The following is a 12,046-nucleotide window of genomic DNA, read 5'->3' as shown; positions in this document are numbered from 1 at the left end:
TGCCCTTCTCTGGACATGCTCCAGCACCTCTGCATCACTCTTCTAGTGAGGGGCCCAATTCTGAACACAGGACTTGAGGTGGGGCCTCTCCAGTGCTGAGTACAGGGGGACAATCACTCCCCTGGCCCTGCTGGCCACACTGTTTCAGATACAAGCCAGGATGCTGTTGGCCACCTTGGCCACCTGGGCACACTGCTGGCTCATGTGCAGCTGGCCATCAACCAGCACCCCCAGGCCCTTTCCAGCTGCTCTTCCCCAAGCCTATAGCATTGCGTGGGGTTGTTGTGTCACAAGTGTAGGACCTGGCTCTTCTCCCTGTTGAATGAACTTCATACAACTGGCCTCAGCCCATCGGTCCAGCCTGTCCAGATCCCCCTGCAGAGCCTTCCTGCCCTCCAGCAGATCAACACTCCCACCCAACTTGGTATCGCCTGCAAACATACTGAGGGTGGGCTCAATCCCCTCGTCCAGATCGTTGGTAAAGACATTAAACAGAGCTGGCCCCAGCGCTGAGCCCTGGGGAACACCGCTTGTGACCGGCCACCAGCTGGACCTAACTCCCCTTAAAAAGGCTTTACTGAGGTCAAAGGCTTTACTAAGTTCCAGGTAGACAACACCCACAGCCTTTCCCGCATCCACTAGGTGGGTCATCTCATCGTAGAGACCTGCTTTTCATCAACCCATGCTGGCTGGGCCTGATTACATGTTTGTCCTGCATGTGCCATGTGATGGCACTCAGGATGATTTGCTTCGTAACTTCCTCTGGCACAGTGGTCAGGCTGACAGCCCTGTAGTTCCCCAGATCCTCTTTCATGCCCTTCTTGTAGATGGGCATCACATTGTCTAATTTCCAGCCTTCTGGGATCTCCCTGGCTTGCCAGAACTGTTCATAAATAATGGAGAAATGCACCTGTTGCTGCCAAAGCCTATGTATTTTCAGCTGCACCAGTTTTCTCTGTGTATGAAATGTCTGTTACCTCTCTTGATGCTCCCACACAGAGCCAGAAAGACTGGATTCCTCATTGTAATGATACTATTAATTTCCACAGAGGCTGCCTCAGTTTAGAAACCAATACATTTCACGCTGTCCTGGAGCTACTACTTAGAAAGAGCTATGAATACTACACCAAATTAATCACAGCGTTCGGGAGGTGTATGAACAGAATAACCAGTGGCTTATGCCCTTGTCCTTCTATGCAGCTTTGACACGGGTCCCATGGTTATTAATGCAAAATATGAGATTAAGCTCTGACTGCTGGTGGTGACACAGTATCCTGTAAGTATCCAGGGGAGAGAGGACTGTGATCTTCCAAAGCTTCCTGAACATGTGAGAAGTGCCAACAAGATTTATGTTTGGAACAATTGCTGCAAAATGAAATTTTATGGCCTCTATTGTGGTAATACGAGCCCAAAGAGAAGTTTGTTGATCATTTCTTCTATCTGTCTACCTAAGGACCTGTATCAGTTTAACTACAAAACCCTCGTTTAATTAAGTTTAATTTAACTGAATCTGTAAACAACCTCATAACACGTGAGCCCTCCGGAAGTCACTGAGGTGCCTAATACTTTTCAAGTTGTGTATTTAACTTGGGACTGCTAGCAACACTTTTGAAAGTGTCCCTAAGAACTATATTGCAGCTGAGAGGCTGCTCAGGAAAATCTCTAAATTATTAAGAGTTTTGTCATCTTTTAACAGAAACGGACATGCATGCACTCTAAGGGCACGACACTAAGTATAAGTGATCCTGCCAACCTCATCTGTAATATAATCTCTGAAAAATGGACCACCGATACCAGCTTCATTTACTATTGTTTTTCTTAAGTTGTTTTGAAATGGGTAGGCCTTCTAATGCCCAATAGTAGATGCTCCAAATTCCTGACTAGCAAGGTTTGGTGTGTGAATAACACTCTTCAAAGGAAAAGAAATGGGAAAAAGTTAGAGCAGTACTTTAAGCACTGTATCAAATGCATAGATTTGCAAGCAGGGGTGCGGTAGAGTGGGGTGTGGGGTGGTGGGGGTGGCGGGTGGGGGTGGAGTTGTGACACAGGGAGAGGGGCAGGGGGGAGTCCATGAAATAATCAGTACAATGCCAGACTTCTTAAATGTAGTATGGAACTGAGACATATACTGTACGCTCCAGCAGTATTGAAGAAGTTTTGGCAGACATCTTCATAAGATTATTCTGCTTAGAAAAAAATTAAAAGAGGACAGCACACTGAAATAAAAACTGTAAGTTAGCTAGCTAACTTCAATATAGTACATATCTCAAAATTCTTTCAAGAAGCCAAATACTTAGAAATTCTAATTTAATTGTAGTCAACTCACATTAAAGATGATTGCCAGTAATACTGCCAGTAACAATAATCATAAACAAAGCATCAAACATTACAAAATAAATCACAGCTTTTCATGAATTTATGTATTTATAGGCCAGATTATAATATTCTGACTCATCTCTGTGAGCATTTCATTCCAAAACAGCCCTAAGCATGATTATCGGTATGTGGCCTGTGGGGGAAAGGAAATCCATCCTTCACAAAATTCTTATGATTTTATGCTGTGAACATTTGACAGCTGAGGGAGATAAGAACTAGGCAAACTCTACAGAAGATGGTTATATCTGACCTTTGGAATTTTACTTGCTTAACCTTGTCACTAAAAGATCTAAGAGCCACATATGATCCTTCTGATGTGCAGAGACCTTTAGCTCCCATCAGTTACAATTGCATACAAAGACCAAATTTCTGAAATGTGATTACCAGCATCCTTTCCTTCCCCCACCCCCTCCTCAGACTTACCTGGTTTCATCAATATAAACTGCCTCCAGCACAGATGCTGCATATTCAATATTCTTTTTTAAATCCACCACATTGATGTCACCCTTCTCCAGCTGCTTTACCAAGCATCTTAATCTGTGAAAAAGCAAATAAAAATATTAGTGCGTTGCTTATATCAAATTGTAGTGACTGCATTTTCTATCTGAAATACTGGAACCAATACAAAGGCCAATGACATAAGAGACCATCACTGCATCTCTTCTCTTGTTTTAAAAAAATCTGGGTTTAGAACACACAGAGCAATGACCAGCTGCATGTTTTTACAGCTTGCTAAATTTTCAAATCTATTAAGAAAAGGCATATACTTTCCAGTAAATCAGAGAGGACTCAGTAACTACCATCAGAGCAAATTCATATTAATTTGTGACATTACAATTACACCTGAGTCTCTAATTCTCTTTAAATAATAAATAAAACTTTGCAAGTTGTCTTACCATAATTTTTCAGTTGTCCTACTATATTTTTTCTGTGTTTAGAAGGTTGATATTTTTTTATACCCCCTATATACTGATTTTGCTTCATTTAAATGTCTTTAATTTTTATTTAGGCCTCCAGTATGTTTTTGCTACAGGATCTGTATTTCTTATTAGCATGAGCTAATGCAGAGCTCCATTGTTTCTGTGTTTAAAGAAAATTCATCATTATACCAGATGAAAGGTGATGGCTATGGCATTAGAAAAATCCACGTATTTTCCCAAGTGTGCTTTTACTTTTAGTTTTGAGAACTTTCTTTTACATTACAAACAAGGATATGCCCAAAGAAGATTTTGGAATGCATCAGCTCATGCTTCTGTAGCGATACAATTATACAGATGAACTCCTTGAATACCAGATTTTTTCTAAACTCTCTGATGAGAAGAAAACTTCTGACACTGCTCAACCATACACAGTAGTCACAGCACTGAAGTGAAATGAAAACCTTATAAGTAACTGTGTAGACTGTAACTAGATGGATGCTTAAAGTAGCATGGGTATTTTCCTTCTTTCTGTGCTATATGTCTGAGTTGAAATAATCTTCAGTTTTGTGTCATGTAAGATAGATTCCTGTAACTAAAGATACATCATTATTTTAACATAACTTTCACGAAATGATCTTTTTTCTGTGTATGAAATGTGAAAAAATTGTGTGAAACAAACATTTAGTTAAAAAGTGGACTGAAATTTAGTCAGCACCAAGCTGACTTTCAGAAAAAAATCATACTTATGACATGAAAGAGCACATATAAAAATATACAATCTGTTATATAATTTTATATATACTACACATTAGTTTTATTGGGTATATACAGTACTTGGTTGGACCTAATTAAAATGCATTACTTTAAAAAATGCAGTGACATTCAAAACAAATCTCTCATAAACTTGGAAAGTACTGTTCCATTACACAAACGCTTTATGTTTTTTCTTTATATTTATTTGGCCTATGTATAATTATATCCAAACCTGCAAGGACAATTTTAGCAAATGGAGTTTTAAGACCAGCCTCCTCAGTTCTCTGAAGTATTAATTCAATTCAAATTAGCACAACACAAATAAGGCTCTTAGCAACGATAATTATTTGGTATTTTACACGGTGCATTGCACATCAACAGAATGGAAAGTTTAGTGTTAAAAAAGACTTCTCAGAGAGGTGAAGTGGGTAGATGAAATACTGTAGGAGCACATCTCCTGGACAAAAAATAACCTTATGCTTGGGAAGGCAGTTCTAGTACAAAACTCCTTCCACTTCAGGGGTACCTATAGACTGAAGAAGCTAATTCACAGACACTCACCTCGCAGTACACACACTGTAACTTCTCTGGGATGTCTGCTTCTCAGTAATGCACGCAAACACACACACAACCCCTCCTGAGCACCAACGCCAAAATGCCCAGGTGAATCTGGCAGCACCATCACCACCACTTGCAATTAGCCGTAGGGTGCCTCTACCACTTGCATTGTTCCCTCCGTGTTTGACTAAGTGTGTCCCAAAACCACACTTCCACATGTAGAAGCATAAATAAATTTCAAAACACAACACTTCACGGGGAAGTGGGGGGCGCACTATGGTAGAACAATATTAGCTCAAAATGTCTTCAAATCCTACGATTTCCAGTGATTCCACATTTTCTCAGGGCACAGACCAGATGACAGATATATGGAACCATATTTACTCTCGCAGGAGCAAAGGAGTCCCTGGGGGAGCCTTTAAGCCACAGTGGCAATTTCCCGCTGCATAGGTGGCAGTCTGCGGCTGCAACTCACCCTGTAGTTATAGTTCATATTCGAGGAGGAATGCAGGACACAGTAACAGACCAGGCAATTTGGAAAAGCTGCTCAGGCAAAATTAAAGTGATTCTGAAGGGGTTACAGAATCACAAAAGGATAAAATTTGTGTAATTCAATAAAGACCAGTGATCTTGTTACCTCACGCAGCCACGCTTTCTGGAGATGTCCTTAAGAGTATCTGTAGCTGACCCAGTGCAGATCTATCATAGAACCCCAGGATAATTTTGGTTGGAAAGGACTTTCACCTGACTCAAGCTCTTGTCAAGGAAAGGCAAAGCTCGTTGTTAGTTATAACTTCAAACTTAGATCAAATTTCTCAGAGGCACTTCCAATCGAGCTTTGAATTCCCGGAGATTTCACAAACTCTCTGGGCAATGTGTTTCATTGTTCAACATCCCTCAGGGTGGATTATGGATTATGTTTTTTTCCTAATATCTAACTGGCATGTCCTTTGTAGCAAATTGTGCCCAGTGGTCCCCAACCTTTGCTGCAGACATCCAAGAAAAATCTGTCTCTATCTACAGTACAACTTCCAACTTGGAAGCTGGACACAGCAATAAAATCTTTCCATAGTGTTGCTGATCAGACACTTGTCAGGTGATAATCATGAGGTTTATCCCCCAGAAGACAGAAAAATGGCAAAATTAAGTGGGTTATAACAGAATATGAATGATCTGAATATACACCACATATTAAGTATTAAGGTGAAACAGCCACTGCATTTAAGAGCTGACATTTCAGTAATGAATCTAACATCTTAATAAAGCACAAGTATGTCAATTTATAAGACAAACCAACAAGTGCTAATACTCATAGCCGAGCGTTCTGCAAGACGAAGAAAATTGTAAAAAGGACAAGGAAAAGTTAAAAAACCCCAACTATAATACTCTAGCTGTATTGCACAGGATTTTTATTTCTTTGTTTTAATTAAGCATGACACATTGAAAACAAACATGAGAAATACCATTATTTTCAAGTGAAAAATTACAATATATGGATTACTAGAAACCTTTTGTTATGACAAAGGATATAATTCCTTCTTTGTGTTTCTGGCAAGATGGAAATAAAATACTGACTATGAAAAAGGAAAATCCCAGATACAGTTGTAATATTTGTAATACATGGCTATAAAAGACTAGACCTGATCATGCAAACAGATGAGAGATACTGGAGAAATATCCAGAATATGGTAATAAAGATTCCAGAGTGATCCCTTTGGGTGGTCACTTCTGTTCCCCTGCTCCTACCTGCAGTTACAAAGCAGCCAACTAACATGGCTTCAAAATGGTTTAATCTTTACTTCAAGGTTTCTTACATTATGGTAGGGAAAAACACGCTGATACTGGGACATTTTTCCAGTCAAGGCAAGGCCAGGATATCAATGGAGAGCAAGGATTAGAACTGACAATTCTTGACTTGGACCTTGATGTGTTTTACTTCCCTGAAATCATACAAGACACAGTTTCAAATACAGTTACCTCATATTTCTTCTCATTAGGAGTCCTCTCTCTGTAAATTCTGATACTGAGAAATTCAAGAAAGATATATCATATTTTCAGTGCTGCAAATGTGTTTCACAAAATTACTTCTCAGTCACTGCTGTGTCTGAGCATATGCACAGGAAGCCTTGTGGTTGCTAAGGGTTTCACAAATCACATTCATTTCATGATTATTTTAAGCATATGAGTGGTACACACTGATCTGTAATCATGATTCAGTCATTAGAAAATAAATATTGAATATGTTGGTAGTTCAACCAACATTTAGATATACCAAAACTTCAATCCCATATTGAAGAATTAAAATAGAAGTTATGCAGCTATATAAAACACACTGAAATTTACACTTTCTTAAAGATAAAACTGCATTTTCATGGGGATAGAATTGCATTGGCTGTTTAAATATCGATCATGTTTATGCAAGATTAAGTGGTTTTCCTTCAAGCAGGCATTCTCTATTAGGCTTCAATTCGTTTTACCTTAGTCATCCTATAAATGTATTATTTAGCACTCTAATACTGTATAAATATTATCCTTTGGGTCTCATTTAGTAACAGGTTCAAGTATGTTTAAAGGCTTAATCAAAATTTAGTCAAAATTCCAAAGTTTTCTTTAGCACCTAGCTAAAATCACAGAAAGCCATAGAGTCTTACAGTTTCCACCTAAAACCATAAAAGTGATCCAAGCTCTCTAAAGCAATTTTGAATAGTTCTCAACAAACCTGATCAAACAAATTGCAAGTGCCTGAGAAGCCGTAGTGTCTCATCTTCAGTAACATTAAAGGTCTGCTGTTTGAGGCTCTACAGCCTTTCACCATCACATCCATCATCACCACCTGCTGCTCTGGAGAGACAGCCCAGAGAGGGGGGGTTAATCTGGGATCCTGTTGATGCTGCTTTTCCCTGCTGTCTCTCTCACCTCCCCCAGTTACCCATTCCTCCCTGAAAGTAACTTTCACCATTAGTCGATGTATGTCATCAGCACAAATTCTCACACATGAATTTCTCTCACCTTTCCTTGTGCCCACCCAAGATACAGAATGAAACCTGTTTCAACCAAGCTTTAAGTATCTTTCAAACTTTTATCTCACTTCTGCTAATGAACCATCATCAATGCTAATTTGGCTCCTCCCTTCAATTGCTTTCCTGGAAAAATCCTCAAACTTCAAATCACTTACCATGTATATATGTTCAGGTGTTTTATCTGCTTTCTGTTAGATACAACAAGTAACCAGCTAGTCTTACCTTACTCTAAACTCTGCCACATTTCTATTGCCTCAGTGTCCATTTCCATTTTCTGATATTCCCATTTCACAATCAATCCATGAAATCGCAGACAAATAATGTACAAGCTATAGGACTGATTTTTAAATCGCAAATTATCCTTCTAATGATCTTTGCTGAATATTGATTTTTGTCTGAAGATTGACATTTGATCTGTAATTTTCCCCTGAAATGTATGTATACTGGAGTGCTAGCTAAAGCCATTTCATCTTGAACTTATAAGCACTTAAACTGTCTGTATGTCTCAAAGTCCTCATCATAACCTAACTAAATTCATTATCAACAAGCTGGGAAATCAAACATAAACTCATCACCTGCCAAAAACCATGCTTGAAGACGATGGAAGACTTTCAGTACGTCTTACTTGCTGAGGCTAATGCGATAAACACAGAGAAAAGGCACATTGCCCTTATTCCCCACAGCCATTTAAAAGCTTTATTTTTCCTGCAGACAGCAGCTCTGAGCACAGTGATCAAAGCAGCTGCTAAAAGGCAGAATTTAAGCCTCTAAATCTTCCAAGCCGTCCCCTCCATTATTTTTAAAAAATATTCCATGACAGAAGAACGATATTTCTAAATAGATCACCTCACACTCACGTTTGAGCGTTGGCTTTACATTCCAGCAAGAAACTTGAACCCAGACCTCTGTGCCACCTGAAATTATCCAAGGAGCGCAGGCCTGGCACACCTCACTGTGTTTGTTTCAGAGGGACTCTCTTAGCCCTGTCTCACAGCTCCCAGTCATCACAACTGCATCTCCCGTACTTGCAAGAAAGATCATGACCTACTGCCTCAGGGATGGTCAGAGTCTCATGGGAGATGCTTGCTGTTTTAAAAGAGTTCCTGCTAGAAGGCATTTCTCCAGATGACAGTATTATGCCACAATCCCTCTGCATTTCACATGATCCAGGCTGTTTTCATATGACTGCGATGCACTAAATATTTTACCATATCACACAACCTAGCAAATGGAGTCTCTTGTCAGCAACTACATAAATTTAATGGTCTGAAAATGTCTCTCTTCTCCCTCTCATGTTCCCTCTGCTGCCTAGTCCTGCTGGAAACTACATTTTGCTTTAGCTACTCTTGAAGCTCATAGATCAGACAGTATCTTCCCATACAGTGGTATCTTATCAACTTATCAATTATCACGAATGATAAGGGTTTGGAAATGGATCTCTCATTTCTCTTTCTTTTATTCTGTCTTTCTGCTTATTCACCTTGAAGTCATTGGTATACCCATCCTGAGTCAACATGCTGAATATCTCCTTCATTTCTTGGGATGAGAAAATCTGGGTTGAAGAATGTTGATACTCGTTCTTTGAAAACAGCATGCACAGAGGTAGAAAGTCCTTTTAGAAACATTATGAACAAGCTGTCATATAAAAAATCAGTTTATGTTCTTTCATTTAAAACTGCATTAACCAGAACTGGTAACTTTGTTTTTAAAGTATTTCTAGACTACTGCTAAGAAAGTATGTTGCTGTCATTGTGAAGGCTTTTGAAAGCCTTTTTGGAGAAATTTCTGCAGTTGTTAAGGACAGAAGATTGGTAAATGTTTGGCACTAAAAATAACAGCATTGCCTAATGATCAAAGTCTTCATCTATGATACCATGAGTATCCTTTACTTGATAAAGTCACACACGAGCAAACAACCCAGGAAATGCCCTTCGTTAACATTAAAATAACAACACTTTATTTTGCGATTTCTCTGTGGAATAAAACTACATTAAATACTATAAATTCTGTATATAATTAACATTTTGATTTCCCCAGGATAGAAATTAGAACCAGGACAGAATTTCCTTGCTGCATACCACAGGTCAACATAAATAAACGTGGCCAAACCTTTACAGCTAACACTTCCGACAACTTACAAAATTTGTTTCAGTAATAGATCTTTTTGAGACATCAGACTGTAGAGTCTGGGTCCTGGTAAGTAATCTGGGTCCTCTGTGCTTATTTAAAAATGATTTTATATTTATTTCTGACCTGTTAACTTCCACGAGCAAAGCATGGAATATAGTATCATTTGGTTGCTCAGTATGCCATCTTCCATTCTATTTCTCTCAACATACATAGAGCTTATCGCTGATGTTATATTAAGTCAACAGAGGTCACAGAAGGACTTATATAAAAATATAGGTCTTTTGCAGAAGAAAAGCTTTTTGAAATGGCAGTCCCTCATATTCTGTCTAAGAATCTGCTCAGACATGGTGCCCCAGCTATCTCTGCGCCCTATTCCACCCCCCTTTTTCTAGATATTATTGACCCCCCATACCGGACAGCACACGTGTGTGTGTAACAATATGTCTTCAACCTGATATTGCCAAAACTGTCTGATTCACCTTCAGGATATTTTACAGCAGGAGGATTTCTACTGAACTCTTTCCACAGAACACGATTAGGGGTCTATACTATCAGCTGAAACAGGGTACTTCATTCAGCTAGCCTAACAGGTCAACACAACAACCAACACAACCACCAAGATAATCCTACTTCAGTCTAAGCTCTAACTTGTCATTGGTTTAGAAGTCCTACTTATAATTAAACACTTGAAGTACCAGAAAATAGAAGTTATACTTTTAATATATAATCACACTTTCCAGATGGGATGACAGAGCCAATTTATCGTGAATTTTGTTTTTAAAGTGTATCAGGGGTTCTGAGAAGCGAAGTACAAATTTCTATTTGTTGGGATAAAATGGTGAAATGTAAAAAATACAAATTTTGCATTATGAACTGTTACAGATCATTGAATAAACATTAAAATACTTCAGGAGTTACCTTAGTCTGCCTAAAATGTTGCAGAAAAAATACCATCACTGTAATTCAGATGTCTTTTTACTGAATAATTAACAGCTTCAACAAATCTATTTTCACTAAAAGAGTTTTTCATTCAAAAGACAGAGCAAGACATAAATGCTTTAGCACAACAGCTGTAGTAATTACAGTACAATTTTGCTGTAAAATCATTACCATCTCAGTAGTTCTGAAGAAAGGATACAGTACATGTAATGTATATGACAATGTAAAAATATGAATAGGGCTTTTATTTAAAATTGCAATACTGCAATTAAAATGAAGAAAAAAGAAAAAAATAGGATATGCTAGAATCTAGCACTCTATGTTATGTGCGAAACTAACTTCTGGCATTTAGGATTGTTAAAAATAAATGTTCTGCTGAAGAATTGCCAAATCAAAGTACTTCAAAGTAGGTCTTGGTAATGAGAAGTAGAACATTAGGAAAGCTTAAACACACTTGAGAGCTGTATAAATGTTTAAATGAGGAAAGAATCAAGCGGGCAAACTTTCCCTCTGTATTCTTTAAGAATGATCAGAAACAAGATGAGATGTAACACCACCATTCTTATTTACACATGTGAGCTTGATCGAGGATTTATCTAAATGAGAAACTAAATTTGAATTAAGGTCAAGCAAGAAACAGAAATTCACTATCTGTTTTTGAATAGCTCCATCTTCGACTACTTCAGGGTGAGCAGAATTAAACAGAAACAAGTACCTTGAGCTCATCAGGAAGAATATTTCCAAAAAAGTAATTCTTGAACAGTATCACATTAAACTCATTATCTATCATATAGTATATATGGGCTATATGCATATTGGGTTTGGTTCTGGAAACAGTTGTGACAGGAACTGAAGCAAAAAAAAATAGAAATCATTTGTAGCCAATGCCTGGTACATAGCTGCCTTTTTCCTCGGCCTGTGAAGTGCCTGCCACCTCAGTATATAAGGTTCAGGCTTTGTAGCTCTGGGAAGGTAAACTGGATTAGAGGACATTCCTTAGCTGCTGCTGTTTCCTTTGCCTTAACCCACGCTATTCCCAAGACTTTCCCCTATTCCTTCCACATTTATTAAAAACAGAGTAATAGACTGTGAAAGCATTATGCAGAAAGTAGCAAACTTCAGCCTTACTCTAATCTAGAGGACACCTTGATGGGACAGGCCACTATCCTTACCGCAGAATTGCCTACGTTTTTTCCTGCTGCGCTCAGGACTTCAATGAGTTTGGGTCTTTGTTCTTACGCATCTCATGAAGTACTTTAACTCATCTGTCCCGATAATACATATTAACCCCAACTGCTGATCATATTGTCTTGTCTAATTTGAAAACATGCTATTAAACCAACCTGATTA

The 12,046-nt window shown here is 38.5% G+C and overlaps 1 protein-coding gene across 6 annotated transcripts in view; it reads right to left on the bottom strand.

The window, feature by feature from the left end:
* The window catches only part of PDE1A (phosphodiesterase 1A), a 225,990-nt gene that overhangs the window by 58,630 nt on the left and 155,314 nt on the right, over window positions 1–12,046 (bottom strand). For all 6 annotated transcript variants that reach the window (XM_080400265.1, XM_080400267.1, XM_080400263.1 and 3 more), the window contains one exon: window positions 2,800–2,913. In XM_080400265.1, the coding sequence (XP_080256391.1) occupies window positions 2,800–2,913 (114 nt within the window). The remainder of the gene's footprint in view (window positions 1–2,799; window positions 2,914–12,046) is intronic.

This window comes from Falco punctatus (genome assembly GCF_963210335.1).
Source record: "Falco punctatus genome assembly, chromosome: 8".
Classification (NCBI taxonomy): Eukaryota; Metazoa; Chordata; class Aves; order Falconiformes; family Falconidae; genus Falco; species Falco punctatus.
Note: the sequence above shows the minus strand (reverse complement) of the source record. Positions and strands in the feature narration are given on the sequence as shown.